We start from the raw sequence: 27,808 nt of genomic DNA on the forward strand, positions 1-27,808 counted from the left end.
TAGAATTTTATTATTATTAATTTTACGATTTTTTTACAGTATTTTTTTTAAAGATTGGCAACGCTGACAACACTCATCATGTGACGTTTTAGAAAATTGATAGGCAAAGAAAAATGATAACACAGCTTGGAAAAGGTAAACTCATCACAAAAATAAACTTTAAGGAATTTACCAATTAAACCTTCTAAATTTTTAGATATTTATAACGCCCAATATCGCGTATTAGACCACAGAGTATTTGTCAATGGAGAAATAGAAGAATTTCTTAATAATTTTGAAACACAGCGCAACGATTCCGAAATAGAGTCACTCTTCAAAGTAACCGAGACTGTGGGTGCACTCAAATACGAAATTTCCGATAAATGCATTAATTTAGGAGCTGCCAATTTAACTGAAATTTCTACTGAGCTTAAAAGTTTATTGGAAAAAGTTGATAATTTAGTTAATGATTTGCAAAAACCACAAGAGGTACGTGGAGTAATGATATTATTGTAGGTATTTTATAACGTTGGTATATTTGCAGCCCAGTGAAACCTTAAAAGAAGCACGTTTGGAGAGAATCCGTCGTAAAGAAGACATTAATAAACAAATAGAACATAATTATCAACGTGTGGAGAATTCATTTGCTGTTAAGGAAGAAGAAATTGCGGAATTGTATTCAGACTTACAATTGAAACTAAATATACCCAAGTAATTTGTTTGAAATGGACTCCATTACTACCATTAAGGACAGTCGCATTAAGGTTAAAGCCTCACAATATCTTATTGATTTACTCGAACAGAATAAAACACATTTAAATGAATTACCCGAAAATATACGTATATTTCTCCAGAAACAATCTATACAACTATCTTCAAATGTGGAAATTTTAAAGGAAACTAATACACAAAAGAACCCAGTTATTAATGTAAAACTTTTGAGAGAATTACTCAAAGAAAACATTTCAGATAAGTCACCCAAAACCAAGCAGGATAAAACTACAAACAAAAGCAAAACAACAAAAACAAATGAAGTACTGCATTTACATTTAAGCGAATTACGTTGGTTAAGTAATTTTCTATCCACACTACGTAAAGAACAGGGCTTAGATATTTATTTAAACGATGTCTTGGAAACCTGTCAATTGGAATTGCCACAAAATGAAATAATTAAAAGAAATCCTGAATTAGAGGCACGCTGTCAAAGACTGCGTGAGGAGCAACAGAACTTGGAATATCGTAAAATGACAAAAAATGTAGATGCCGTACTTAAGCACTATCCCGAGGATACAGTTGCTTATCAGAGTATGTATTTTTATATTTATTAAAAGCAAATATTTTTATTTATTTATTTTTCCAGTCAAAGCCATCAATAGTCAAATAATAGCTGTACTACAGTTTATTTTCTCAGTAGCAGCTGGTTTTGCGTTTGGTTTTCTAGGCATTAATCTTATCATTGGCAATATGGAATTTGGTTTACGTTTATTATTAGGCATTATGTGTGCTTTAATTATTGCCTTGGCCGAAATTTACTTTTTAGCCAAAAAACTTAATGAATACGACAACACCGTGGATACCGTAAACAAGGCCATGAAGAAAACTTTGCCGACAAATAAAAAAATACATGCTGACTAGTGTGTGGGACAATCAGATTTGTTGACCATACATATATTGATATCTATAAAAATACCAAGTTAATGTTGATATACTTTATTTAAATAAATAGTATGTAGTATGTATTATTTTTCTTAAATTCCTTAGAAATCCTTGTCTCATATTATTGAAAAATCCTTAGAGAGGTTATTCGCATATTTAGATTTCGTATTATTTTGATTCCGCGGTTACTATTCTATTTGAATCCTTTTAGTATTCGTATGTTATAATATTTTCCAAAAGTAAAAGAAAAAATTCCCAGCTTTTCGTCGGTCAATTTGGAGTTTATTTATGAAAACCAAAGATTGATTTCAAGCTAATTTAAAAGTTTCCATTCCTTGGTACTATATATTAAAATCGAATATTATAATTTGATGACAATTTTTATGAAATGGTCAATGAATGTGGCTAAATCAAGTCAACATTTTATCAGGGATCAATTGGTACAACAATACACAGTAGGGACAAACTTAATGACTTTTCTTACCTTTTCCGTGAAAATGGACATGAAACTTTTGTACTAACACTTATTTATTTTGTTTTAAATATTCACAACACATTTTAATTAGGAAATTTATTTTCATTGTTATTTTTATACAACTTTAATTACACTTTTTCTTTTGATTTTTCTTGTCTGATTGAAGACCGTTATGAAATAATTGTAACATCAATACATTATTTGAAATAAACTACATATATTTATAGAAACTTTTTTATTATATTTAAAACTTTAGTTTAAATTTACATTAAATATAATTCAAGCTAAGCTAACTAATAAAACCGCGAACAATTTGACATTTTTCATCGTAGAAAGAGATGATAAAGTGAATTGATAAAACAGAGATGCTATGAAAAAGTAACAGTAACGTTTAAAATTTAAATATGTATTAGGGTCACCACAATATGACAAATATTTTGTTAAAAAAAATTGATGTAATAAGAACATACGTAGACAGAAATTTTTCTGTCTACGTAAAACCAAATTATGTAAAATTTTGAAATAATAAAAAAAAAACTCGTTCGGCAAGCCGCCGTGGAGGAGTCGCCTAGAGCCCCTCCACGAGATCTTGCTAATGCTGGTCGAACGAAAGAGGATAGGGCGAAGAACGGCACCCGGAAATCTCTGGCCTTTCTGGCTAAGATGGAGCAGAGAGATCCGGCGTCGTTCTCATCAAAGGAGAAGTACCTCGTCAAGAAGCACAAGCATGACGTAGCTAGATTTGAAAGAATCTATGGTCCTGTTAGTGTTATCTTGGGGTGGCCTTCTAAGGAACAGCAAGCAGGTAATGAGGTTGGCCAGGTATGCACTCACAAGGGTGTGGGGCCTTCAACATCGGCTGCTTGTCGTGACGAAAACAAAAAGGAGGATGGTGTTATTGCTGCCGAAGCGCTCAGGGCCTCGGCGGGAGCTGCGGGTGGCAACAAAACATCATCCAAAGTGGTGCCAGGGGCGAAGAGGGAAGGGAAACCTCCAGCTGCTTCTCCTAAGGGTCCTCAAAAGGGGGCCATTAGGAGAACCGGGTCTGGAGGTGGCCAGAACTCCAAGCTAAAGGGGCCCAGAAAATCTTCGTCGCTGAGGACGGCTGGTAGAAACCCGGCTAGCACCTCTAATGAGCCTCAAAAGGGGACCATTAAAAGAGCTAGATCTGGGGATGATCAGCCGACCTCATCAACGAAGAAGGTGAAGAAATCCACGAGCCTGGATGGAAACTTTCGGGCGGCTGTTATAGATCGGTCTGATCCGGATGGGAAGATCAGTCCCGAGCTTTGGCAGCTGGTCGAGGGCAGGTTCCTGGACGAAATCGCTGCTTACAGTGGTAGCCCAGATGACGTATCCTTCAAGGGTGCAGACTGGGCTAGGGGCATCAAGATTGTCAACTGTGGCAATAAAAATTCCTTTGAATTTTTAAGGGCCACGGTTGCCAAGCTTGGAGACCTTAGTCCGGACTCAAAGCTCGAGGTGATTTATGCATCTGAATTACCACTCAGGTCAATAGTGACAGTGTGGATTCCACCACCATAAGACCGGTGGACACCATACTGGCGGTATTGGCCAAGCAGAACAGTAATCTCCTTACAAACCAATGGAAGTTGTTGCTTCAATGGTGTGCAAGGAGAATACAGGGAGGGATTTCCGTTTCGCTGTAGACGACAAATCCCTCGAGATCTTGGATGGGCTGAGGGGAGTTGTCAACTTCGGACTTGGAACTGTTCGGTTTAGATACTCTAAGCATGACAGATCCAAGGAAGCTGCAGGTGGTGCAAATAAACCTGCATCATTGTGAGGCAGCTTCAGCGGAGTTGGCAAGGTTCATCACCCATTCCAAGACGGACGTGGCCCTAATCCAAGAACCATGGCTAAATAACAATAGGGTTTGTGGATTAGCGATCACGGGATATACTTTGTTCGTCCCGTCCACTGAGGATAAGGTTAGAACTTGTATATTGGCAAAGAATGAACTTAATTTTCTAATATCTCATTCTTTTAGGAGCGGTGATCTAACCGTTATAAACAGAGAGGTCAAGGGTGAGCGGTTGCTCTCGGTGGCCTCAGTGTACATGCCGTATGAAGCTATAGAGCCGCCTGGTGTAGAGGTGCTGGAGCTGACGGCGTATGCAAAGCGGAAGGGCGCTATCCTGATACTAGGCTGTGATGCAAACGCACATCACAGTCAATGGGGCAGTGCTGACATTAATAAAAGAGGTGAGTTAGTGTTTAATTTCATTACTGCATGGAATCTTATTATCTGTAACAGGGGCAATATGCCAACGTTTAGGAATAAAGATAGGGAAACAGTTATTGATATTACCCTTACTAACCAAAATGAGGATCTTATTAGGGATTGGAAAGTACATACCGACTATTCGTTCTCTGACCATAGCCGGATTACCTTCACAGTGAATTTGAGTAAATCCAAGCAGGAACCCTTTAGGGACCGTAGGAAAACCGACTGGTTAAAATTCTACAACAGGGTCCGGTCAAGATTTTCGCAGATGGATATAAATGTTCTGCGGTCCCTCGAATTGGATAAGGTTGTAGACAAATTTACCAGTGTGTTAACGGAGAGCTATGAGCTATCCTGCCCGTTGAGATTTCCGGGTAGGCATAAGCAACCTAAGTGGTGGACCAGGGAACTACGTGATCAAAGGTCGACGGTTAGAAGGTTGTTTAATAAGGCAAAGCTTACTAGACTTCCAAAAGATTGGAACAACTACAAAGTGAGTTTCAATAAGTATAAGGGAGAGATCAAAAGAGCAAAACAGATATCATGGAGGAAATACTGTGAATCTGTTGGCAACGTAAATGAGATGTCTAGATTCCGTAGAATTTTAGCCAAAGACCCCAAGGCCTTAGGTTACATTCAGCGTGAAGACAACTCGTGGACGGAGTCCAGCTCAGAGACACTCTCTTTACTTATGGAAACTCACTTCCCAGGTTGTGCTGATATAGATGATAGGGACTTAAGTCAGGGGGTCCAAGGACCTGGGGCTTCTAGTTATTCATCTGGTCATATTGATGAAATAGTCACTAGGGACAAATTGGGCTGGGCGGTGAACACTTTTGACCCATATAAATCACCGGGTCCGGATGGTGTTTTTCCGGCCATGCTCTGTAATATTCCTGAAGACGCATTGGCACTTCTAGCTGATATTTTCAAGAGGTGTCTCCTCACGGGATACCTTCCAAGAAGGTGGAGAGAGGTTAGGGTAATCTTTATTCCTAAGGCCGGTAGGGCATGCCACTCGAAACCTAAGGATTTCAGGCCTATCAGCCTATCGTCTTTTATACTGAAGACTTTAGAACGTCTGATAGATCTTTATCTCAGGAGCAATATAGATACCCGTCTTATTAGCAACGCTCAACATGCCTACCTAAAGGGTAAGTCGGTTGAGAGTGCGTTACATGAGGTGGTTGGTTGTATTGAGCACGGTTTAGAGCATAGGGAATATACTCTAGCCGCGTTTTTGGACATAGAGGGCGCCTTTAACAACATTAGAATAGAGGCCATCAGAGAGTCGTTAGTCGTACTCGGAGTTCAGGATTTCCTAGTGAGTTGGATAGTATCGATGCTTGATAGCAGAATTATCAACTCAACCTTAGGGGATGATAGGATTCGCAAACGAGTTACCAGGGGTACACCACAAGGAGGAGTGTTATCTCCCCTACTATGGTTACTGGCGGTCAACTCTATCCTAAGGATCTTTGAATCTAAAGGTAGGAAGATAGTCGCTTATGCGGATGACGTGGTGCTACTGGTCAAAGGTAAATTTCTCCCGACAATCAGTGAGGTCATGCAGTCAGCACTAAGTGATCTATCAACCTGGGCAAACAGGAATGGGTTGGGTGTGAATCCATCTAAGACGGAGCTAGTACTTTTCACTAGGAAATATAAAGTTGAGAGTTTTAGCTTGCCGAGATTAGACGGCGTTGAACTGAAATTATCGGAAGGAGCCAAGTATCTAGGGACCTTCCTCGACCAAAAATTGTCTTGGAAGAAGAATATACAGGAACGGCTTAAAAAGGGGCTCAATGCCTATTACACGTGCAGAAAAACTCTATTGGTAAGAATTGGGGTTTGCGACCAGACATGGTAAATTGGATTTACACGTCGGTAGTAAGGCCCATCATTACCTATGGTTGTACTGTGTGGTGGGTAGGAATGAGGAAATGCAGCTATAGATTAATACTCAGTAAGACTCAAAGGTGTGCTTCTATCGGCATAACAGGTGCCAGGGGCAGTACACCGCAAGCAGCATTGGATATTATTCTAAATCTGCTCCCAATTGAGAAATATGTTGAGAGTGTAGCGGCTAGGAACTTATTCAGACTGTTTGAATCAGCTCTAGTAAGACCAAAGCGGGTAGGCCACACTAGAATACTGTACGAGGTAGGTCTAACAGGAATTGAGGGAAGTACGGAGGGTATTTCTGATCATTTGGTTACGACCCTGGACTTCGGAGTAACACCCTCAATAGTGATTCCTAGTAGGGATGAGTGGGAAGGATCCGAAGTACTGTTTGAGGGGTGTGCAGTTTTCACTGACGGATCCAAGATGGACTCTGGCACAGGTGCCGGGGTTTATTTGGTAGACAACAATATAAGAGTGTCCTACAGACTTCCGGACGAATGTAGCGTTTTTCAAGCGGAAATCCTGGCTATATGGAAATCCGTGGATATTATTAAGACACACATTACCAGGGGGTCGGAAGTGACGATTTATGTTGATAGTCAGGCAGCTCTTAAAGCTTTGCAGTGTAAAACGTTACATTCTAGCTTGGTAAACAGCTGCAAAAGAGACCTGGAAGGGTTAGTCAGGTTATACACACTCAGGCTGTGTTGGGTGCCGGGACACTGTGACATACAGGGTAATGAGATTGCAGATGAATTGGCCCGACAGGGCTCGGATCTGGAGCTCGATAGAAGGGTCAGTTCGGTAAAACCCCCCATTTGTCATTACTATAGGCTAATTTCCGAATATTTCAGAAAAACCACCAACCAATCCTGGTACAGTAGACTGGATTGTAGGGTTTCTAGGACACTATGGCCGAAGTTAAATCCAAAAGCAACCAGAATGCTATTAGGATTGGACAGGAAGAGTACAAGGATTTTAGTAGGGGTAATAACCGGACACTGCTCAATTGGAGCCTTTAGGGGTAATGGGGTCGGTAACACACAGGATTTTTGCAGGTTGTGTGAGGACGAAGAAGAACTGGAGACAGTAGAGCATATTTTATGCCACTGTCCCAGATTACAGAGTCTGAGACTGAAATGGCTAGGTAAAGGATTCCACGATGAACTAGGAGATGTAGCAGGGTGTAACCTAGGCGACATTATGGGCTTCATTAGGGGAACTTTTTGGATTTTCAGTTAATAGACAATTAAGGATTTCCCTTCCATGACCACTTCTTTTTTCTGTTCTCTTTTTGGAGGGAAAATCTCACTCTTCTCATCTCTCCTTTCTTCTGTTTTCTTCTGTTTTCTCCTTGTTCTTTATTAAAGGGATTCACAATGGACCATTGGGTCTCCGAGTGGATGTATACATTGATATACAACCCTTTTAAACTAAACTAAACTATAAAAAAAAAACTATTTGTCTCTAACAGATTGAATAATGTTGTTCAAATCGGAAGTGGAAATTGTAATTGCTGAAATTACAATTGAGTAGAACACTTATAACATATATTTAGGAAGAAAACATTTTAAATAACCTTGAAAATTGGCAGCGAAATTTGAGGTGAGTTTGATTTATTTTATTCACCAAATAATGTATGTTATATAAAAAAATTATTTTTGATTATTTACAGTTTTTCTTTTACAAAAAATAGGTATTAATAATATTAATATGCAAATTGAACATACATATTTTTCGACGATTATTAATTATTAATCGCCGATTTACTATTCTAAAAAGGTTCATTTATCAAAAAATCGCTAAAATATCTGACACAATTATTGCCAGAGATGGAGATGCCAGATAGCAAAGAATTATAAAAAGATGGATAAGAATTTGGTGATCTAAAAACAAGTGTTTGTAAACAATTTAAAATGTTTGTATTTTTTGACATCTTAAATTATTGTGTAAGATTCAGTTCCACTAAGTAATATTCAAATATAAAATTGCTTTAAAATTAATAATTTATCAAAATATTTATATCTGTGTTCAGAAATTTTGGGCTTCAAATACCGGTAATTTTTTTTTAATTATCTGGCAACCTGACAAATAAGACAAAGCAAGAATTTTGCAAAATTTTCGGTTTCAGTTCTCCCGAGAATTTCGATTGCGCAACCTCGTTGAACTTGGAGAGAAATATAAGAATCCGACGTGCAATATGGTAAGTGACCAAAATCCAAGAATTTTTGGAAAAAATTCAATAAATCTACCTAAATTACATATGTATACCAACAATAATTCTAAAATAATAAAGAGGTGTGGTTTTGTATGTTATGCTAAATTATTTGCGTATTAATATTTCAAATTATTTTGTCAATTAAATAACAACGTTTCTTTTCTAATGCACAGACCATTCAACGTATTATTTACGCTTTTGGACATCGTACCTTGCCTTTGTTGGCAAATAATAGTCCTATTAGTGCACAAGCCATAAGAAAAATGTCGGCATCAGTTTTGGCTACAGAATCCTCGGACAAAGGTATGTTCATATGTTTTTTTTTTAAATATGAATGTTAAGATTTTTACTTGGTAACATTTTACATTGCAGGCATGATTATTTTAAATCGTCCTAAAGCTTTGAATGCCATCAATTTGGATATGGTCCGCAAAATCTACAAACATTTAAAGAAATGTGAAACCACAAAGTCTTTGATGATTATTAAGGGTACCGGCGAGAAAGCTTTCTGTGCTGGCGGTGATGTACGTGCTGTGGTCGAGTCTGGCCCCAGTGAGGAGTCAAAAAGTTTCTTCCGTGAAGAATACACTACAAATGCCTTAATTGGCAACTACACCATACCCTATATTGCCCTTATCGATGGCATTACCATGGGTGGTGGTGTTGGTTTGTCTGTTCATGGCAAATATCGTGTGGCCACCGAACGTACATTATTTGCCATGCCAGAAACAGCTATTGGACTGTTTCCCGATGTGGGTGGCTCATATTTCTTGCCACGTTTGCAGGGCAAATTAGGTCTCTACTTGGGTCTTACCGGTGTTCGTCTAAAGGGCGAAGATGTTTTCAAAGCAGGTATTGCTACCCATTACTGCGAAAGTTCGAAAATAGCTGAATTGGAAACAGCTTTACTTAATTGCCCTGACGCTGAAGAAGTACCAGAAATTTTAAATAAATTTAATAATCCTTCACCAAAACCTTTTGTTTTGGAATCACACTTGGATCAAATCAATAAATGTTTTGCCGGTGAAAGTGTAGAAGAAATTATTGAAAATCTCAAGAGTGATGGTAGTGAGTGGGCAACAAAAACTAAGGAGGTAAGCTATTTAAAATTTTAAACACACACATACATATATAAATTTCGTGGGGGGTTTGTCAGTAATCGCAAGTTGTCGTTTTATATTTATAGCATCTAAAGTGAGATACATAATTTTCCATTGATTAAATTATTATTATTTAAATAAGAAACGTATGCTAAATTATTGTTGTTGTTTATAAACTATCAGCATTAAGGTGATGTTTTTTTTCAAATACACAAACAATATAAATAAATGTGTTTACGTTCTACAGAAGTTTTGAAAGAATACAGTCTATCCAAAGCTTGCAAATTGTTTTTGTATGTTAGTTCTAAATTCATGTTCCATTTTTCTTAGGTTTTTATTGCTTGATTCTATTTTAAATTTACTTAAATTTAACAAAACAAATATTCAAATTTTCATCTGATATAAAAATTTTAAAAGTAAAAATAAAAAAATATAAACAAAATATAGCATTTTTTATAAAATATTTTATTATTATTAAAAACACTTTAGTGATGATTAAACAAACAACATTTAACGTAAATCTGTTATATTTTCTTCTCATTATCTAAAACAACTGAGCTTATCATTTTTTAATATATATACACAAATTGTTGCTACTACAAATTTTATTTATTTCATTTGAAATAATTAAACCTGTAGATAACTGGCAACAATAAATAAATAGAAATTAGTAAGAGTTTTGTACTTTTTTATTTAGCAATATGATACAACTTTTAAAACAAATAAAATAGGAACTAAATTTAAAATATGTAAATGAAAATAGCATGATATGTTTTTTGAATGACATTGTTATAATATGATTTATACTAAAAAAGTTCATTTTAAACTGATTTCTCTTAAAAAGTGATCATTTCATTTAAATTTATTATTATGATATTATCTATATTGACTTTTTAATAAAATTGGGGTTTACAGAAAATTCTAAATACGAAGTTAGGAAACTACAAACTGCACTAGATTTCATAGAGAGTATATTCAATTTTGTAACACCAGTTGCATTTTTTTATTTTTAGGTTCTACTTAAAATGTCACCCACCTCATTGAAAGTAACATTCCGTCAATTGGAGTTAGGAGCTAAATTATCTTTGCCACAATGTCTAAATATGGAATACCGTATTGTGGTGCGTCATTTGGAGAACAGTGACTTCAAAGAAGGTGTACGTGCTCTACTCATTGACAAAGATCAAAAGCCCCAATGGAATCCCAAGACTTTAGAAGCCGTAACTGAAGAACGTGTACAATCGTTCTTTGCCAAATTGCCCGATACCGAAGAATTAAAATTGTAAATTAAATGAAAGTTTTGCTTTTGAGTTTTGTAACAGATTATTATTGCTTGTTTTTCGAGTTACTTTTTTTTTTGTTTACTTTCTACATGTTTTGTGGCAAACTTGCAAGTTACTAAGTAATGCTTAATATTTTATTATATTTGTATTAATTTGCTTTGAAAAAAAAAAACTTTAAATTTATTTTATATTATTTGTTATAAACATTCGAATTGTTTTAAGTTTTGCTTATTATCTTTTTTAGTTGGCTTTTTTCAATATTTTATATGTGTTAACATTTCATGTAATTTTTCTTAAGTAATTACTAAATTTCTATTATTTTTATTCTTCTAACATTCTCTTTCCGCAGGACCAAATAAATTTACACTCTGAATATCTACATAATTAACCATTAAAAAAACGAAAACTGTGTACCAGGATATCATGCATTTACATAATTAAAAAAAAAATTAAATGTTGCAAAATATGCTAAACATTTATTTTCGTCAACATTGTGGTCTTTTTTTCATCACGTTATTAATTAGTTTACAAATATTATATTTAAGTAAAAACAAGTGCTAAATTTTTTTTGAAAAAATTGTGTATTTACAAATCGTTTTATTTTTTTTTTATCTCATGATGTGCCTTAATAAAAACAACAGTATATTTTAATTAATAATAATAAAATATATGTAGTTTTAATTAGCAAACTGTTTTCTTATTAATTTGTTTAGACTAAATTTATTTATTTGACTTGGTGATTATTTCAAAAACAAATAATGTTAAAATGACAAAAGTGCAAAAATTTAAAAATGATAAATAGAATGTATACAAGAGTGCTTTTTAGGGGGGAATATCTCTCAAACGTTACTATACGTTGCTAACCGATTAAAAATCTTGATCTGAGTGCAATATATTATAAATTTCTTCAATGTTTTCGAAATTGCTCTAAAACATTCCTTAACTTTTTGATCTTATCACACAAAAAGTTGTGAACGTTTTTGTTATTGTATTTCTAGACCGAAATGTGTATTATAATGGGCATATAAATTTCAAAAAATTCTAGACCAAACCAAATTTCTTTTTATATATTTTCTGTATAATCTAAAAATTACGAAATTTACCACCCATCCCTGGAAAAAAAGAACTAAGTAATTATGAGAAGATTTGTATCGTGGCTAGAACCAATGCTCTTAGCCAACTTTATTAAACAAGTTTGTATATAACAGAATTAAAAACAAACTTTACATACACCTCCGGTAATCGATTTTGTATCTACCAATCCTCATTTTCAGAAAAACAATAGAATTTTAAAGTGTGCATTATTATAGTAAGATGCAGGCGTTATTACACATATATTAAAATAAAGAATACATATTGCAAATCAAAAAAAATATAACACTATTCTTATCAACTAATTTATTTGCCTTTAATACTTTCTTCAACTGTAGAATTTAATTCAAGTAATTTTTCTACATCGCTGGGCATAAAGTCAAGTTTCGATAATTCATTAGTCCATGATGAAACATCAACTCGCAGTTGTAGGCGTATTTTATCATCATCTGACATGGCGGCTGATGAACCAGCTTGATTTACCAAAGCCGTAGAAGAACCGCCGCCTCCCTTAAGGTTTCTCAAACGTCGTAAGGATTCTTCAGTTTTTTGCACAGAAGTTAAAACTTCATTGACCGCCAATAGATAACTTAAATATAAATATTCAGTGTTAATAAAAAGAACATATGTCTATTATTTTAATATCGCTTATACTACTTACTCTTTTGTTATTTTATTTAAAACACTGGCCAATACTTTCTTAACAACGTCTTTTGTTAGCTTTTCTTCATACTCCTCGCTAAATGATTTCAAAGGTTTTAGCATTTGTTCCACATAAGCCGAACAGCGGGTAGGTACGTCACGATTAGTTTTACGATATAAACGTGGCAAGTCATTAACCTGTTTGACATTTTCGGGACCACATCCCAATATTAAGTTATCTATTAGGGCTTGTTGTATGGCAATTAAATGTTTGCTTAAAGTTTCATTTAAATCATCGAAGGATTTTGCTATCGAATCTTTAACCATTTGCCTTTGTTGCACTTTTTGCTGGACAGAAGAAGAGCCACTTAAACTCTGTATTACCAATTCCTGTTGTTGTGGCAAAAGCGCAATTAATTTATGTATATCCGAATGCAACGACACTAGTAAATTGGTTTTCTTGTTTTGCATAGAATTTAAACCATTCTTAGAGATGATAACATTTAATGCATCATTAATCCAATGTGATAATCGTAAGATAATTTGTATGTGTAACTTATAGAATTTCGGAAACACTTCAGGCAAATAAACACCTTCGGACCAACAACGCGTAATGGCATGTTGGGCTCGTGTAAAAGGTTTAAGTTCGTAATGTTCTGAAGAGTTGTTTAAACTATCTTCAGATAGTATAGGCTCCAAAACAGATTCAAATTGTCCAGCGATTTCCTGTTAATAAGTAATATTTATATATGTATTGAATTTCTCATATTTTAAGAGAAAAAAAAACTAATACCTGAAAACATATCTGAAAATATACCGGTAAATTCCATCTAGCTTGAAAACTTTTTGTCTGCTTATGTTGCCGAAAGGCATTAATGGTTTCTTCAGCCACCAAAATTTCCTCAATTTTATTTAGAAAATCTCGGGTACATTTGTATTTTGCATAAAATACTTCAGAATTTCCAGGTGCAAATATCGAAGACATATGAGTTTCTAAGCGCATTTCGACATCTGACCAAAAACTATAGATCAAAAAATTAAATCCCCTTAATTTATCCGTGTACTGAGTTAAACGCAGCAAATCCGTCATATATAGCGAAATGAAATTCAAAACTTTACTATATATACCAGCCAAGCCTTGGGGCGTTTGTTGCAAACTATGTTCGCTTATAATATCTGTCATATAGGGAGCCACTACATCTTCCTTGAAAACCGTTTCGGCCACTGAACAAGCATCGAGTGTTATATAAATGCGTAGGCAGCGTTCTAAAGGCTCGGTAGAAGTAGAACTAGAGGACTTTAAGGACTCATTAAAAAGTAAACGTAGTTTTTGATGAACAGAACTTTCCAACTTGCGTATATTGTTCGATTGTTCAGCATTTAAGTATTCCATACAAAACTTTTCATTGAACTTCAATTGCACCAACTCCAAGGCGGCTCTTTCCAAATCCACAGATTTTATTTGATTGCCACTTAATTGATTTGCCAGCAAATCTTCTAACTTTTGGCTACTCTCATAGACTTTTTTCAAACTTTGTAAATTACGTTTCAATTCTCTTAACTGACGTTTGGTTTCCAACTTAGCGTTTATTTCATTTATATTCTCATCAATCATATTTTGAATACCAGCTATTTCATCTCGAAATTTTTCCAAGGGATTTTGTATGGTATCAATCGATTGATCCAGACCCACCAGATTTGCCGAGAGGCTAACAAAGTCAGCATAATCTTCATTTATAAGATCGATCATAGAAGCTCTCAAGCTTTTGAGATATAGTCCCAAATTGTCTCTTAAAAGCTCCAGGCTGGAAACATTACGATTTTTGTGCAAGAATTCATCCACGGAAAAATTGGCCTAAAAATTAAAACATGAAGCAGTTTTCTTTGACTTTTCCAATTATATTTTAATTTTACCTTAAGAAATTCATTCTTGTCGAAACACAGTTTGTCCCCTTTTGCCTCCAAGGAGCTGTTGAGATTATGTTCCAGCATTTTTTCTACAAAGAAAATTACATTAATTTTCTAATAAAAACAAAACAAATTATATTTTAGCCACTTGGCATTTTTTATACCTACAGCTGTTTTTTGTTTTGATAAATTTAGAGTTGCCACATCTTGTGTTATAGTAAAATTTTTTGCCGGTCTTAAAAATTTAAACAAAAGTTTTGAATAATAAGTTCAGTCCAACATTAAAGTTTTCTGACTTAAAATCATTGTTTATATTTTTTTGAAACTGTAGCAATTTGGCTTGGTTAAAAATTATTTAGGCGTTTTATTTATTATTATCATCTGGTAGCACTTTTTAACAAAATAAGCTTCATCGTCAGGCAATAAAAACTTTAACGGCGGTCAAAAAAACTATTAAAAACGCTAACATTTCATCAGCGGCAGTGTAAATTGATTGGCGGCTAGGAAAACTATTTTAAGTAAAACCGGCACGGATATTTTCTAGTTTTATTTTTATTTACGAATGTAAACAAAACTTTCGCGTGAAGTAAATATCAAGAATTACAAAAGCAGTTAATAACTCCTAACTTAAACAAAATGCCTAATCATTCAGGATTTCGCCAAAACCGAAAACCACAAAAACCCAAGGAAAAGCCTACAATTGATGAAAACAATCCAGTACTAAAAGCTTTCAAGTCATACGCTGCTGAACTAGACGATAAACATGATCGTTACGAGCGCATAGTTAAGCTCAGTCGTGATATTACCATTGAATCAAAGCGTATTATATTTTCTTTACATTCCATTGATAGCCGTAAAGGAAATAAAGAAAAAGTATTGGAAGAGGCTCAACAACGTCTTGAAAAACTAATTGAAAATAATTTTAAAGCAGTTGCTAAGGAATTAAAGGATCAAGATCCATATCATTATCGTGGCGCTTACTCTCCAGGGCTGCAGGAATTCATAGAAGCATATACTTTTATGGAGTATATGAAATATGCTGACGAAGCCCAGGCAAACGGGAATAATGTGGAGAAATCAGTTTCAGATTGGATAGACTTGCAAAAGCAAATGCACTACACTGATTTGCAACAATCCGAAGAAAATGAAAAGGTGGATAATGAAGAAAACGGTCAAAAAGGATATTCGTTTTTCGTCGATCCTACTGAGTATATACTGGGGGTATCTGATCTTACTGGTGAGTTAATGCGTCGTTGCATTAATTCTTTGGGTAGTGGTGAAACGGATACTTGCCTATCTACATGTAAAGTATTGCAACAGTTTTATACTGGGTAAGACATTAATATTAAAATATTTAGCCCATTATAACTTTGTTTTCCTTTACAGCTATATAAGTCTAAATGTCCATAGATGTCGTGAGCTATCACGCAAGATATATACCATGCGTCAGAGTGTATTAAAATCAGAAAACGTTTGCTACAATGTTAAAGTTCGCGGTGGCGAAGCTGCTAAATGGGGATCAGTATTTGATAATAAACCTGGAGATGATATAGATGAAGGATTTTATTAAAATAATACATGTTCACATTTTCTTTTTACCAATCAAACAATGGAATAATAAAATAATAAACCTGGAGATGATATTTATTTATTCATTCATTATCACAATACAAAGCCTATAAGGCCAAACATGTATTGCTTAGCAATTAAAATCCTGAGTATCTAACAATAGGTAAATAACAATGAAGGATGAAGGATTTTATTAAAATACTACATGTTCACATTTTCTTTGTACGAAGCAAACAATAGAGTAATAAAAATAAATTGTTTTAATCTTCATCGTCACTTGGCTTATAATCCGATCCAGAATCTCCTCCAAATGGATCCTGGGTTCCATCATCATCACTAAAATTATAATCAAAACTACTATCGCTATTCCTTCTATTTCCTTGACGCTGTAGAACGTACTTTCGGTAGTTTTCTTGTATATTAACTATAAAATAAATGAGTTTTCAAATTTTAATTTCACAATAACTTTTTTATTACTTACTATTGCGAGGGTGTTGAAAGTTTTTGAAATGTTCTGGATTAAGCCTATAACATTGTCGACCATATTTGCATTTAGAGGCACCGTCTATGGGTTCCGGCATATTCGGTACTGTAAAATCTATATCTCCTGGATGTGCCATATCTAAACGATGTCTTGGATTTTGCCTAAAAACAAAATGTTGTGATGTTTTCTTAAGGAATTTATTTTAACCACTTACCTGAAGCATTGTCTTCCAAATTTACATGAGGGCCTTTCATCATTGATTTCTCTCGTGTTTGAAGCATTATTTGTAGTGTTGCAAGTGATTGGATTGTTTCCTAATGTTTGATCTTCCCCGCTAATAGCTGTCGCAACAACAATATTATCTTCAGCACTCATTTTCGCAATATTTTTGAGTTTATCTGGCTAAGGGCGAGTTTATTAATACTCACTTAACTTGCTGTTAGATTAAACTTGGAACAAATTACTACTGACTTTAAGCGATGATTGCGTTAGTTAATAATGAATTTAAAAGCACTTTGTTAGTATTGCAAACTTTCCAGTCAAAAACATACTATTTGCTATCATAATATAACATAATATATCATGGAAAACCATAATTAAATTGATCAAACAAATAAAAGAAATTTTTTTTGTCTTTCGAATTGATTGATATTTTTTTTCTCTTTCACTCATATAAAAAATCAAAAGTTTTCCAGTGTGGGCCGCCAATTATTACCTACCTGTAGTCTTTCAGACTCCAAAAAACATATAGTAAACGCTACAAAGAGTCTATTTGGAGGTAGAAACAGGTTTCAACAGAGCTTATTTGACGTTGCTGCATCGAATACAGCCGACGACTTTTAGAATCATTATAAAATATTGGCGCATCTGGTAACTTTATGATGCTGTTGACATTTCGGAAATTTTTTGAAAAATAACATTTCCTGAGGCAACTCTGTAACATAACATAAAAGAAAATACAAAATAAAGAAAATATAAAAGAAAAAAGTAAATATACATTTTTCATCTAAACTGAATAATAAAAGTGTTACTCTCAAGAAAAATTAATTGCAAAAAACGCAGAAAATTGCAAAAACACTGAACAAATAGTGTAAGCTTATTATTAATAATGCAATTTTTATAATAAATAAATAAAAAATAATTATTTAACTTAATTTGTAGATTTGACCTCATAATCGATAAACAAAATACAAAACTTATCACAAAAATAGAATAGTCACGTCAAAAAAGAGAAACAAATTAAAATAAGTGAAGATAAAAAACTAAGAAAAAAAACACCATGAATTTGGTGGACCACAATCCGTACGGCAATGGTTTGCTGTATGTGGGCTTTAATCAAGATCAAGGTTTGTTAAAAATTATAAAACAAATATTTTAAATTTTATATTGTCATTCTTCAAACGTTTTTAAGGTTGTTTTGCCTGTGCCACAGATTCGGGGTTTCGTGTTTTCAACAGCGATCCTTTAAAGGAAAAAGAACGTCAATACTATCCCGAGGGTGGCTTAAGTTATGTGGAAATGTTATTTCGCTGCAATTATTTGGCCGTTGTTGGTGGCGGTATACGACCCTTGTATCCTCCCAACAAGCTTATCATATGGGATGATTTGAAAAAAGCACCAGCCATCTCCTTGGATTTTAATCAACCCGTTAAAGCAGTTCGTCTTAGACGAGACCGTATTGTTGTTGTTTTTGCTGGCTTCATAAAGGTATTCACCTTTACACAACAACCGCGACAATTGCATGTCTTTGAAACCAATGCTAACCCTCATGGTCTATGTGTTTTGTGTCCTCATAGCAATAAAAGTTTATTGGCATTCCCAGCACGTCGTACTGGTCATGTGCAGGTAAGAGTGTTTCAGTATATTTTTAAAATAATTTCAAGAAAGCTTTAAGATATGTTTATTAGTTCAAACAATATGATTCATTCGGTTATTAAACTTGCCTCGTCGATAGCGTCTTGCTTCACTAAACGCCCATACTATGGCTTAAAATATTAACATTTTGTTGGAGCAGTATCACATTTGAAAGATTTTTATTTTATTATTCGTAAAACAAAATGGTGTCATTTATAATACCATCATTATAACCAACTAAACTGTTTAAAATTCAATTTCAATTAATTTAATTTTTTATATATGGGCAACTTTGTGTTATATAGTACTAATTCAGCTGCCGGACTTAGAGGCGTTTAAAGTTAGTTATTTTGGTTATACAGGATTTTATTCAAATGAGTGTATCTTTTCTCCTATTAGTCCTAGCAAAAATTTCTTATATATTTTTTATATTTTTATTAAAATTTTAATATTCCAATAAAAAAATGTTATAAATTTAAATTTGTACGAAATTAAAAAAAAAATATATTAAATTAATTGTAGGTATGAAATTAATTATTTCTAATAATTTTTCTTCAACTTATTCAGTAAAGACTTTTTAAGTGAATGTTTAATATTGGTTTATATATAAATGCAATTTTAAAATATTAACAGATTTACATTTTTTTATAGATAGTGGACTTAGGCAACACAGAACGTGCCCCCCTTGAGGTGGTAGCACATGAAGCCAATATTTGTTGTATTGCATTCAATCTACAAGGTACACGATTGGCAACAGCCAGCGAAAAAGGTACCTTAATTCGAATCTTTGATACCGAAACGGGTAAAAAGATCAACGAACTCCGACGTGGCAGCAATCAAGCAACTATATATTGTATAAATTTTAATCATACATCTACCATGCTGGTAGTTTCTTCGGATCACGGTACTATACACGTATTCAATTTGGATGATAATAAATCCAAGGAATCCTCATTACCAATTGTACCAAAATATTTTTCCAGTCAATGGAGCTTTGTTAAATTCTCCATACCAAAGGAACCACCTTGCATTTGTGCATTTGGTTCAGATCCTAACTCTGTTATAGGTATGTATTGTTTTCTATTTGAAAGAAAACAAGGTTTTGTAACATAACATTTTTTTGTTTTCCTCACTTTCCTGTATATAGCAATTTGTGCTGATGGCCATTATTATAAATTCCTGTTCAATAGCAAAGGTGAATGTAGCCGAGACGTTTGTACTCAATTCTTGGAATTAACTGACGATGACTAAGAAGTGTTTAACAATTTTTAAAATGGAAACATAAACTCCCTTCTTTATTGAGTAGTACTAAATAATTTTTGACTTTATTTGTGATCGTCGTATTTTCAATATTATCATTTATATATATATAATTTTTTTCTTTATCCTAATATTACCATTTTAAAGAGAAAAACTACAGTTTAAGATATGAAAAAAGTAATGTTTTAAAAAAGAGAAAACATAAAAATTACACGTTAAAATTGCTTTATATATATGAATAACTAAAATTACATTTAATTAAAAAATATATACACATACATATATAAATTAGTGCAAAAAAAAACTGTATTTGATTGTGGCATTATAAATGGCCAAAGACATTTACGGATTTATAAAATTGTTTTTATCAATATTGCTCTATTATTATTACAATATCATTCATATCAAGAAAAGTGACATGAAACAGGTAAATGGAGCAGTTTTTTAATCAATATATGAATGATTAAAAATAAAGATTAATTGATGACTTAAATATGTTCAGTTTTGAAAATCTTATTCAGAAATAATCATTGATTTTTTGAGAGCAGGAAGTTAATGGGGTTAGGTTATGGTTAGTTAGTGAACAAGGCCATTAAGATAAATGACTAAAGACGCCTACGTCTGTACCAAGGTATATTAATTTTATATAAAAATATGTATATAACTACTATATCATGATCTAATCGAGAATGGTATATGATGAAATTCCATTTAATATATAAAAGATTAATTTGTTTTATGACGCTAATTTTTATTTCATTATTTTAATAACGATTTTTCAAATATTTTCTTTCAAAATCCCACTTTTTATTCACTCTGCTTCTGTCTTTATTTAATTGTCATGTTTTTATAGGGTTAATATCAATAATGATATTGAAAACATAGCCGGCACCTAGTCGATTTAAAGCCGCGTCGAAAATTTTAGTGTTAGCCGCCGTCACCGTTATTTTTTGTTGACACAGGTCTCTCTACTGTAGACGTGTTTATTTGCAAATTATTTTCTATTTTACAGAGAAATCCATAAAAAATGCTTAATATACCAACTCATATGGTAAAATTTATTTAAGTTTTGTTAAATTTCTTATTAAACCAAATTTGTGCCTTATTTCAGGACTTTGTAGGCCAACACAAGGCTGAAAAGTATTCGCGTTTTATTATTACTTTGTTCGGTATTGTGGGTCTCATCTGGGGTGCCATCATACAACAATTTTCACAAACCGTTTACATATTGGGAGCCGGTTTTGTGTTAGCATCCTTGGTAAGTTTTATGATTCTATAAAAACAAAGAGGTAATTACTTAACCTTTCTTCCTTGTGTTTTTTAGTTGACCATTCCCCCCTGGCCCATGTTTAGACGTAATCCCTTAAACTGGCAAAAGCCTCGTCCTGAACCTTCCGATAGTGGCAATGGTGGCCAAGAGGAAAACAAACAAAAAAAGAAAAAGTAATTTGCATTAATTTAGTTTTAAACATTCCCCGAATTTCGCTCTGAAAACAATAAATTATATAAATTTTTAAATACTATTAAGTATATTAACAATTTTATTAAACTAAAACTCAAATAGGTCTGCGATATGATTTCAATTCATTATGATCATAGTATTTATGTATTAAATCGTACATATTAGCAAAAAAGTACATTAAATTATCATATTGGCCATTATAAGGAGCTTCTGCAGCTATATTGTTTTCGCAATCTTCAACTAGACGTGCTGTTTTATAAAACCCCTCAACTATTTCCAAATGATCTAGTCCTCTATACTTGGAATTTAAGCCCCAAGCATTGACATGCACTTCCAATAAGAACTGGTGTATAGCTTCAATGGTAGCCAAGTACCAGCGAGGACTACCCTTTTGATGGCGCCAAAATTGAGAACAGCGGTTTTGTAAAACTACTGGCTTTAAAGATTTAACTCGTTCATCCTTATAAATCCCCCTACTTTGATTCCAAGTGCTGTCTATAAATACTGCTTTCTTGATGGGCAAATTGTCGTAGGTATAATGTTTTAAATGCTCCGTTTGCTGTGTCAACTCCTCACCCACAACTTCTTCTACTCGTCTCTTCAATAGAGTTCCTACATTATGGCCTTTGGGAAATCCGAAATTGTTTTCTTTACATAGCTTTACATTCCGCTCAAACAATTCAGCCACTGTAACACTTTCCACGCTGGGAAATATTAAGACAACATCATCCTCTTTTGTGTAATCTGGTATATCGGGATATGTATAGATATTTACTTGTCCGGGCGCCAAAACTGCAGCATGTATAGCCGTACTTTTGCCATCGATTTCTTTTTTATGTTTGATAATGTCAATCTTCAAAGGAATTGTTACTTGAGGTATAAAATCACTTAGATTACCCACTGGCAGATAGCAACTGTAACAAAAAAACTTCCTGGAGCGATTGCATTTCGTGCAATCGGAACGTCCCTCAATGGTGTCTAACACGGTATGATCAGCTAAGTGCATATTTTTAAAAGGATACTTTCGAGGTTGTGATACTATTTGCACAGGATGAGCCATTTCTAGTTATTTTAATTATTTGTTTAACATAAAGAACTGATTTTCAAAACGATTTGCTATTAAAAACTGTAATGAAAATATTAAAAACATCTATAATGAATTAACCTTTAACTACACATGCTATTATAATAATGTCCCCTGTTCTGAAGGTTTTTAATATTATTTATTTTTATTTATTCAAATCAAGTATTTCAAAATCTTATATCTATAAAGTGCTTATTTTGAACAAAATATGAAGAAATTAATATTTTAAGTCGTATTTAAACATGTTTTAATTTTAAAAATCAATTAATTTAAAAAGCATTAAATAAAACTTTATTTCCAGAGCGGTGCTGTCAAAATATTTTTCTTTCTTTAGTTACGGGTTAATTGGTCATTCACTTATGATTGATAACACAGCTGCATAATTTTAGAAATTAAATAATAACAGAGTGTTTCAGAAATTCTAAAGTACCGCTAAAATGATTTTTAAGTTTAAAGCTAAAATAATGATTATTCGTAATAATCTATGATGCACCGGGTGGTGCACCATAGACTACTTACCTATGGGTGGATAAACCCTTTCGCGCGTTATTACTATTATCGTTTAAGAGAAATCAGGTCGTTACTGTAAATAATACAATTTAATTATTTTTTATTTTTATTCATCCGATTAATCATGATTGTTTTATTAAAAATACTTAAATTATATTGTTATTACATATGTAAATACTCGTTAGAGAAGAAATAGTAAACAAATTTCGTAAACATTGGAAAAAATCTCTTTCATGGCATTTGTATATTATTATATATGTATATACTTATTCGTTCTAGTTTAATTACAAAATTAAAATAATAAAAATGTAATACCAATTTTAAACTCTTGCGGGTTTTGTTCGTTTCGTTTGTACTATATTTATAATGGCAATAACAACCCAACCGAATACAGCCAACCAGCCAAAAATTAGAGTCATATGGAAGCATATGGAACTATTAATGTGCCCATATTTACGTCTCTCAAATGAAGAACTCTGCACTAAATAATCCATAAAATCAAATATAGCCGAACAGGAGAGGCGACTCTTAATAACGGGTACTATATTGCCTACACCTTGGATTTCCTTTAGCAGGGACTCACGATATTGTTTGCAAGTGACGTCAAAACCATCAGTGTAAATGGAGGCATATATTAGTGTGTAAATGGCCATAAAACAGGCTATAATACTTGTGGGTAACCAATAATAGGGTGATATATCATTATCTGTTAATTCGGATTCAGTAGTTACAACAACCATGTCACCGGATCTGTAATGAGAATAAGGGAGGAAATTGTGGAAATTTAATTTTATTTAATTTAAGTTTTCGTTAATTTTTAAATTACTTTCATTGCATTTGCATTGATTTGATTGCATACAGTACGTTTGAACTTGTACTCAAATTAGAAATCAATTGGCATATAGGTAATTATCAAGTTAAATTATATAAAATAGCAATTGTTACGATTAAGAGCGGGTTTTTTTATTTGGCATTCAAATGCCAATTAATAATCAGATTAGTTAATCTAAAAATAAATTGATTCTGATGTTGAGTACAAGATTAAACTTCGCCATACAAAACAACAGTGCATGTTTTATAAAGAAGAAGACAATTGTAAATGTGGTATGAAAATTATTGAAAATTTAAATTTAAAACAATAAATTATAAAGTCCCTATAATTTATACTAATCGATAATGTTTTTTATTGTAATATTTTTTTACTTCAGCTGTTTACACTTTTGCATTTCTTGCTCAAGTTTAAATCACCTCTATTGGGCGCCTAAACTAGCAAACAAAATTAACAAATTGAATACTCATAAACAACTTTTGAGGATTAATTTTAATTTAATCCCTGATTCTTCTAAATCATAATGTTTATTTCCATATATTTTTATGTTTTTAGCTGTTCGCATATTGATATTTCTTTTCTAAGTTTAAACTTAATCATTGATCTAAAAGTTAAAAACTGGACCTAAATTAACTGAATTCTGAATCATCATTATGTAGGCAGTTATTCCATTAGTTATTTAGACTATTTATGTGTTGGTTACTTAACCTCTGACCAAAATTTTAGAAAAAATTTCGTGTAGAACACAAATAAATAAAACTCATTCTAATAAATGCAAAATTGTCATTAATTAATATTATGAATATATGTACATATGTACACACAATAACACAATTACAATTTTATCTAATAAACAATATTCTACATACTGACCTTTGTCTAATTGTTGTAGTTCCTGTCTTCCTCTTGGCAGTGCCCATGCATACACGATATACATGATAAATGCCCAACACAACACAGAAGAGCAGAGGCAGTAACTGACCATAAGTGGCATAATAACAGTAAGCTATTGGGCCACCCTGGAATGAATAGAAGGTGGATTGGGCATGTAAATAACAACCGCAATTAGTGTCTGGACAGGCATTTAAGACATAGCGCCAATGTGTCCAGGCCACCGCCGATGTAATGCAGCATATAACCGTGGAAACTATAACCATGGGATAAAAATAGGCCAATGCACGCTCGGCACCATAAGACATAACGTACGTTGATTTGTTTTAATTATTATTACGCTTTGTGTTGTATGTACAGTTGTTGTTATTTTTAGTAAGTTTTGAGTATTAAAAACAATATAGGCGTATCTTAAAGATACTTTGCGGTTATTTTTATATTTCGAAATTCACTGTTTTTGTTTTGATTTCAATTTTCACTTTTTCTTATTATTATAGCATTTATTATGTTTAGTTATTTTTTTGTTGTGATTTTGTTTATGTTGTTTTTTGTAAAGTTTAAAATCAAAACAAACCAAGAAAATATTAAAATGATTTCGATGTTGTTGCAGTCGTCAATAAACACTTTTAACTACTAAAATAAATTCAGCCATTAACTTTGGTGCTAACTAACCACGTTCAAAAAAAAACTGGTTATCTATCTGTTGACTTCAGCTAGCTATAAGCTACATATATGTATTGGTATTAAGCAGTTTATCATTAAGAGAGAAAGAGCGTTAGTTACTCTAAAGAGCTAAATAGTGATAACACAACACACCTGTATACACACACATGAAGAGTGTTATGTTAAGGCGTTGGGTAGTGCATTTTTTTTTTGATCTGTCTAATAATATAAAAAATAAACTAAAATTGAACTCAAATTTATTATTAAATTAATCTTAATTCTGTTTAAAAAATTGATTTAATTGTATTTGAATATAAACTGTGTGCAGGAATTTGCGGAAAGTATGGTCACGTCAAAATTTAACTAAATCGGTTCAGTAGTTTCTTGATTTACGTTTGTGTGCTGTTATTTTCTTATTTTTTTAAATAAAAAATTATATCACTTCTGGGTAACCCATGCCCTTATATTAAAAGGTATGTAAATATGCTTTGGTATGTATATTGTTTTGAATTGTTATTATTTACGAAAGAGCGAACGCTACTAATTCCAATTGGAGTGAAAATTATATTTCTCGTTGAGTTGACTTTAATGTTTGACGATCTTAAATAAACTAAAGTTTAATTGCAAGAGTTTTTATTGAACTAACTGGGTATATTTTGTTTTCTTGTTCTTGCAATCAATTTTTTCGCCTCAAATGAGCGCTGCCGAATGTATAATGAGTAACTACTGAGTGGAACGGGGTAAATTGTATTTGAAATGTAACGTACTACGTAATCGTAAATGAGAAAGATACAATATAAATTTAATATAGATATCAATACATATTTATCAAGATAGTGGTGAATGAGCGAGTGTTTCTTAAATGATTCCTCGTTTCTTATGCCGTCGAAATCTACTTTTTCATTAACTTATGAATGAATCTATGATTCATATGTGATGGGGGAGTAGTACATTATTGATGGACGATAAGTCCATCTTTGTGAATAAGTAAAAATATATAATATTTTAAGTAGAATTTAAATGCACTAGAGAAAAGTAAATTAAATTGTTTTTTTTTGTTTTTGATTAATTTATTATGTTAATAAAATGTGTTAACAATATGTTAGCTTTAATAAAAATGAATGAATTAATGTTTTTTTTCCAAAATTTGAAAACAAATTTTAAAGCTTAAAAAGTCAAGGTTTTTTTAGAAATGTGAAAATTTTGAATAAGTTTAATGTTTTAAGAATTAAAATGAAATTTGATTTTGAGTTACCGATTTGTACAAAAGTGCTATTTTTATAAAACATCAAACTTTACTGCCTGTTTTACAATATCGAAACAACATTTTCGTTCTTATAAATATATTGAAAAAAAAAAAAATTAAAAATAATTTGTTGTTTTCAATATATTTGTAAGAATGAAAATCTTCTTTCGGATTTAGAGAAATATTTTGAAAATCTTAAGATTTAAACAAACTTCTGCGTGCATTCACCCGAACCCAATACATTATATTCCGTCTTAGCCATTAACGGTTCGCTGGCCACAAAAGTTAATTCATTCTTTATACAACTATTATCATAATCTATAATACGATCATTGGGTTTCACATAGTTCTCTCGAACTTCTGTAATCAAACCAGAATTGGGTACAGCTTTGACTTTACTGGGAAATTCACAGCGTCTTTTCGTACAGTCTTTCGATGGCAATTTATCACATAATTGTGCTTCCTTAACACGAAATACATTTTTATCCCGATATTCGATATCTTTCCAATTCCAAAATGTTATATTATCATTGGCCGCAATACTATTCATGATGTCTTGAGAGGAACGATAACAATAATCTAGACTGGTGGTAGTGGCAGATGGATCTAACAATTTTGAACAGCCTGGTTTATTACGATCTATAACGATTTTAGTAGAGACCACAGGGTACGGTATGTAAGGTTTAGCAGGAGGTAAAGTGGGATTTTCTGGTTGCCAAATATAATCGGAATGGGTTACACTGCCAGCAGAACGCATGGGTCGTTTAAGAAATTTAAGATTACAATCGTAAAAGGGTTTCATATGATTAATTTTTCTATCCAATGAAACATTGCGTATTTCATCGGGATTTCCGAACTGCATAAAACAAAATTGTTTAAATCAAACATTTTACACAAAAATGTCATTTTCTATCTTACCATCCACACATAATTTGCCTTATAATCACTGGTTCTATGTTTTTCCAACACTGCATCTTCTTCATAAGATTTTGTTTCCTTACACTTTGCCTGTATCTTATTACCCAACATAGTGTCATCCATTATTTTATGTCCCATATATGTGGATGTCCTCATATCTTGCTCGTTACCTAAAGGTTTTTTATAATCCATAAAACCAAATTCATTTAATTTGTTGGATTCACTTTGCTTTAACATTTTATTGGTAATTTTTTGTTGTTAATATGAAAAATATTTCTGTTAGGAAAAATAATTGAAAAAATATGTTTTTATTTGGGAAGTAAAGAATTATTGAAAAAGGTTACCAAGGATTTAAAAATACTTCGAATAAGTCAGTCACGTCCAGATGTTTACATCACACACACCACTATAACTACACCATTTCCAATTGTATTTTAGAACTTTTTAATTGTATTTTAGGATTTTTCCAAGTTTATGATTTTTTTAATGTAATATAATAAGCACATTGGGGTATCCCCGTTTGTATCACGAA

At 32.8% G+C, this 27,808-nt stretch overlaps 12 protein-coding genes across 16 annotated transcripts in view; 6 read left to right on the forward strand and 6 right to left on the reverse strand.

The window, feature by feature from the left end:
- The window catches only part of LOC111690846, a 156,401-nt gene extending 154,260 nt beyond the window's left edge, over positions 1–2,141 (reverse strand). The window contains exon 1 of the mRNA XM_046948784.1: positions 2,120–2,141. The gene's annotated coding sequence lies outside the window, so the exon portion shown is untranslated. The remainder of the gene's footprint in view (positions 1–2,119) is intronic.
- On the forward strand, positions 40–694 carry LOC111687857 (biogenesis of lysosome-related organelles complex 1 subunit 5). Its single transcript, XM_023450334.2, has 3 exons — positions 40–135; positions 197–468; positions 524–694. Exons 1-3 carry the CDS (start codon positions 114–116, stop codon positions 692–694), a joined length of 465 nt encoding a protein of 154 aa, XP_023306102.1. The 5' UTR covers positions 40–113.
- On the forward strand, positions 705–1,743 carry LOC111687856 (transmembrane protein 199). Its single transcript, XM_023450333.2, has 2 exons — positions 705–1,284; positions 1,340–1,743. The coding sequence occupies exons 1-2, from the start codon at positions 705–707 to the stop codon at positions 1,612–1,614; spliced, it is 855 nt and encodes a 284-aa protein (XP_023306101.2). The 3' UTR covers positions 1,615–1,743.
- A 6,182-nt stretch (positions 2,142–8,323) lies between the features above and the next one.
- On the forward strand, positions 8,324–11,355 carry LOC111687855 (3-hydroxyisobutyryl-CoA hydrolase, mitochondrial). Of its 2 annotated transcripts, none has more exons than XR_006940612.1 (5): positions 8,324–8,466; positions 8,655–8,784; positions 8,854–9,575; positions 10,595–10,983; positions 11,214–11,355. XR_006940612.1 is itself a non-coding variant. In XM_023450332.2 (5 exons), exons 1-5 carry the CDS (start codon positions 8,464–8,466, stop codon positions 11,221–11,223), a joined length of 1,134 nt encoding a protein of 377 aa, XP_023306100.2. In that variant the 5' UTR covers positions 8,324–8,463; the 3' UTR covers positions 11,224–11,355. The 2 variants fall into 2 exon arrangements, 1 of the variants encoding a protein (XP_023306100.2); XM_023450332.2 differs by having other exon boundaries at positions 10,595–10,863.
- Positions 11,356–11,998: 643 nt separating this feature from the next.
- LOC111687864 (conserved oligomeric Golgi complex subunit 2) lies at positions 11,999–14,671 on the reverse strand. Its single transcript, XM_023450341.2, has 4 exons — positions 14,513–14,671; positions 13,392–14,453; positions 12,618–13,324; positions 11,999–12,545 (listed from the first exon to the last, which is right to left on the reverse strand). The coding sequence occupies exons 1-4, from the start codon at positions 14,588–14,590 to the stop codon at positions 12,263–12,265; spliced, it is 2,130 nt and encodes a 709-aa protein (XP_023306109.2). The 5' UTR covers positions 14,591–14,671; the 3' UTR covers positions 11,999–12,262.
- Positions 14,672–14,984: 313 nt separating this feature from the next.
- Positions 14,985–16,142, forward strand: LOC111687865 (translin-associated protein X). The gene is made up of 2 exons (XM_023450342.2): positions 14,985–15,837; positions 15,893–16,142. Exons 1-2 carry the CDS (start codon positions 15,143–15,145, stop codon positions 16,074–16,076), a joined length of 879 nt encoding a protein of 292 aa, XP_023306110.2. The 5' UTR covers positions 14,985–15,142; the 3' UTR covers positions 16,077–16,142.
- On the reverse strand, positions 16,125–17,397 carry LOC111687866 (aprataxin and PNK-like factor). 3 transcript variants are annotated; one of them, XM_046948465.1, is made up of 4 exons: positions 17,279–17,397; positions 16,774–16,961; positions 16,557–16,720; positions 16,125–16,499 (listed from the first exon to the last, which is right to left on the reverse strand). In XM_046948465.1, exons 2-4 carry the CDS (start codon positions 16,932–16,934, stop codon positions 16,336–16,338), a joined length of 489 nt encoding a protein of 162 aa, XP_046804421.1. In that variant the 5' UTR covers positions 16,935–16,961; positions 17,279–17,397; the 3' UTR covers positions 16,125–16,335. The 3 variants fall into 3 exon arrangements, with proteins under 3 accessions (XP_046804421.1, XP_046804420.1, XP_046804419.1); XM_046948464.1 differs by having other exon boundaries at positions 16,774–16,995; positions 17,279–17,389; XM_046948463.1 differs by having other exon boundaries at positions 16,774–17,029; positions 17,279–17,371.
- A 104-nt stretch (positions 17,398–17,501) lies between these two features.
- Positions 17,502–20,166, forward strand: LOC111687867 (WD repeat domain phosphoinositide-interacting protein 3). The gene is made up of 5 exons (XM_023450344.2): positions 17,502–17,649; positions 17,721–17,905; positions 17,971–18,404; positions 19,065–19,479; positions 19,561–20,166. Exons 2-5 carry the CDS (start codon positions 17,839–17,841, stop codon positions 19,662–19,664), a joined length of 1,020 nt encoding a protein of 339 aa, XP_023306112.2. The 5' UTR covers positions 17,502–17,649; positions 17,721–17,838; the 3' UTR covers positions 19,665–20,166.
- A 434-nt stretch (positions 20,167–20,600) lies between these two features.
- On the forward strand, positions 20,601–21,200 carry LOC111687863 (signal peptidase complex subunit 1). The gene is made up of 3 exons (XM_023450340.2): positions 20,601–20,724; positions 20,785–20,931; positions 20,998–21,200. The coding sequence occupies exons 1-3, from the start codon at positions 20,701–20,703 to the stop codon at positions 21,118–21,120; spliced, it is 294 nt and encodes a 97-aa protein (XP_023306108.1). The 5' UTR covers positions 20,601–20,700; the 3' UTR covers positions 21,121–21,200.
- Positions 21,192–22,352, reverse strand: LOC111687862 (tRNA-uridine aminocarboxypropyltransferase 1). The gene has a single exon (XM_023450339.2). It carries the CDS (start codon positions 22,193–22,195, stop codon positions 21,230–21,232), a length of 966 nt encoding a protein of 321 aa, XP_023306107.1. The 5' UTR covers positions 22,196–22,352; the 3' UTR covers positions 21,192–21,229.
- Positions 22,353–22,822: 470 nt separating this feature from the next.
- Positions 22,823–25,655, reverse strand: LOC111687869. Of its 2 annotated transcripts, XM_046948462.1 has the most exons (3): positions 25,637–25,655; positions 24,432–24,933; positions 22,823–23,479 (listed from the first exon to the last, which is right to left on the reverse strand). In XM_046948462.1, the coding sequence occupies exons 2-3, from the start codon at positions 24,755–24,757 to the stop codon at positions 23,050–23,052; spliced, it is 756 nt and encodes a 251-aa protein (XP_046804418.1). In that variant the 5' UTR covers positions 24,758–24,933; positions 25,637–25,655; the 3' UTR covers positions 22,823–23,049. The 2 variants fall into 2 exon arrangements, with proteins under 2 accessions (XP_046804418.1, XP_023306113.1); XM_023450345.2 differs by lacking the exon at positions 25,637–25,655 and having other exon boundaries at positions 24,432–25,615.
- A 582-nt stretch (positions 25,656–26,237) lies between these two features.
- On the reverse strand, positions 26,238–27,581 carry LOC111687871. Its single transcript, XM_023450348.2, has 2 exons — positions 27,277–27,581; positions 26,238–27,214 (listed from the first exon to the last, which is right to left on the reverse strand). The coding sequence occupies exons 1-2, from the start codon at positions 27,511–27,513 to the stop codon at positions 26,561–26,563; spliced, it is 891 nt and encodes a 296-aa protein (XP_023306116.2). The 5' UTR covers positions 27,514–27,581; the 3' UTR covers positions 26,238–26,560.
- Positions 27,582–27,808: the final 227 nt, after the last annotated feature.

Source organism: Lucilia cuprina, chromosome 4 (genome assembly GCF_022045245.1).
Source record: "Lucilia cuprina isolate Lc7/37 chromosome 4, ASM2204524v1, whole genome shotgun sequence".
NCBI classification, from domain to species: Eukaryota; Metazoa; Arthropoda; class Insecta; order Diptera; family Calliphoridae; genus Lucilia; species Lucilia cuprina.

Bases quoted from the DNA above. Each gene is read 5' to 3' on its own strand.
- LOC111687857 (XM_023450334.2), top strand. From the start codon at position 114: ATGATAACACAGCTTGGAAAAG. The intron at 136-196 runs GTAAACTCATCA...CTAAATTTTTAG, and splicing joins GATAACACAGCTTGGAAAAG to ATATTTATAACGCCCAATAT. The intron at 469-523 runs GTACGTGGAGTA...GTATATTTGCAG, and splicing joins ATTTGCAAAAACCACAAGAG to CCCAGTGAAACCTTAAAAGA.
- LOC111687856 (XM_023450333.2), top strand. From the start codon at position 705: ATGGACTCCATTACTACCATTAAGGACAGTCGCATTAAGGTTAAAGCC. The intron at 1,285-1,339 runs GTATGTATTTTT...TTATTTTTCCAG, and splicing joins GGATACAGTTGCTTATCAGA to TCAAAGCCATCAATAGTCAA.
- LOC111687855 (XM_023450332.2), top strand. The intron at 8,785-8,853 runs GTATGTTCATAT...TTTACATTGCAG, and splicing joins TACAGAATCCTCGGACAAAG to GCATGATTATTTTAAATCGT. The intron at 9,576-10,594 runs GTAAGCTATTTA...TTTTATTTTTAG, and splicing joins GGGCAACAAAAACTAAGGAG to GTTCTACTTAAAATGTCACC.
- LOC111687864 (XM_023450341.2), bottom strand. From the start codon at position 14,590: ATGCTGGAACATAATCTCAACAGCTCCTTGGAGGCAAAAGGGGACAAA. The intron at 14,454-14,512 runs GTAAAATTAAAA...TTTAATTTTTAG, and splicing joins ACAAGAATGAATTTCTTAAG to GCCAATTTTTCCGTGGATGA. The intron at 12,546-12,617 runs GTAAGTAGTATA...TTTATATTTAAG, and splicing joins TTAAATAAAATAACAAAAGA to TTATCTATTGGCGGTCAATG.
- LOC111687865 (XM_023450342.2), top strand. From the start codon at position 15,143: ATGCCTAATCATTCAGGATTTCGCCAAAACCGAAAACCACAAAAACCC. The intron at 15,838-15,892 runs GTAAGACATTAA...TTTCCTTTACAG, and splicing joins TTGCAACAGTTTTATACTGG to CTATATAAGTCTAAATGTCC.
- LOC111687866 (XM_046948465.1), bottom strand. From the start codon at position 16,934: ATGAGTGCTGAAGATAATATTGTTGTTGCGACAGCTATTAGCGGGGAA. The intron at 16,721-16,773 runs GTAAGTGGTTAA...TTTTGTTTTTAG, and splicing joins TTTGGAAGACAATGCTTCAG to GCAAAATCCAAGACATCGTT. The intron at 16,500-16,556 runs GTAAGTAATAAA...TTTATTTTATAG, and splicing joins CTTTCAACACCCTCGCAATA to TTAATATACAAGAAAACTAC.
- LOC111687867 (XM_023450344.2), top strand. From the start codon at position 17,839: ATGAATTTGGTGGACCACAATCCGTACGGCAATGGTTTGCTGTATGTG. The intron at 18,405-19,064 runs GTAAGAGTGTTT...ATTTTTTTATAG, and splicing joins GTCGTACTGGTCATGTGCAG to ATAGTGGACTTAGGCAACAC. The intron at 19,480-19,560 runs GTATGTATTGTT...TCCTGTATATAG, and splicing joins AGATCCTAACTCTGTTATAG to CAATTTGTGCTGATGGCCAT.
- LOC111687863 (XM_023450340.2), top strand. From the start codon at position 20,701: ATGCTTAATATACCAACTCATATG. The intron at 20,725-20,784 runs GTAAAATTTATT...GCCTTATTTCAG, and splicing joins TTAATATACCAACTCATATG to GACTTTGTAGGCCAACACAA. The intron at 20,932-20,997 runs GTAAGTTTTATG...TGTGTTTTTTAG, and splicing joins GTTTTGTGTTAGCATCCTTG to TTGACCATTCCCCCCTGGCC.
- LOC111687862 (XM_023450339.2), bottom strand. From the start codon at position 22,195: ATGGCTCATCCTGTGCAAATAGTATCACAACCTCGAAAGTATCCTTTT.
- LOC111687869 (XM_046948462.1), bottom strand. From the start codon at position 24,757: ATGTCTTATGGTGCCGAGCGTGCATTGGCCTATTTTTATCCCATGGTT. The intron at 23,480-24,431 runs GTCAGTATGTAG...TTCTCATTACAG, and splicing joins ACTACAACAATTAGACAAAG to ATCCGGTGACATGGTTGTTG.
- LOC111687871 (XM_023450348.2), bottom strand. From the start codon at position 27,513: ATGTTAAAGCAAAGTGAATCCAACAAATTAAATGAATTTGGTTTTATG. The intron at 27,215-27,276 runs GTAAGATAGAAA...TGTTTTATGCAG, and splicing joins AGGCAAATTATGTGTGGATG to TTCGGAAATCCCGATGAAAT.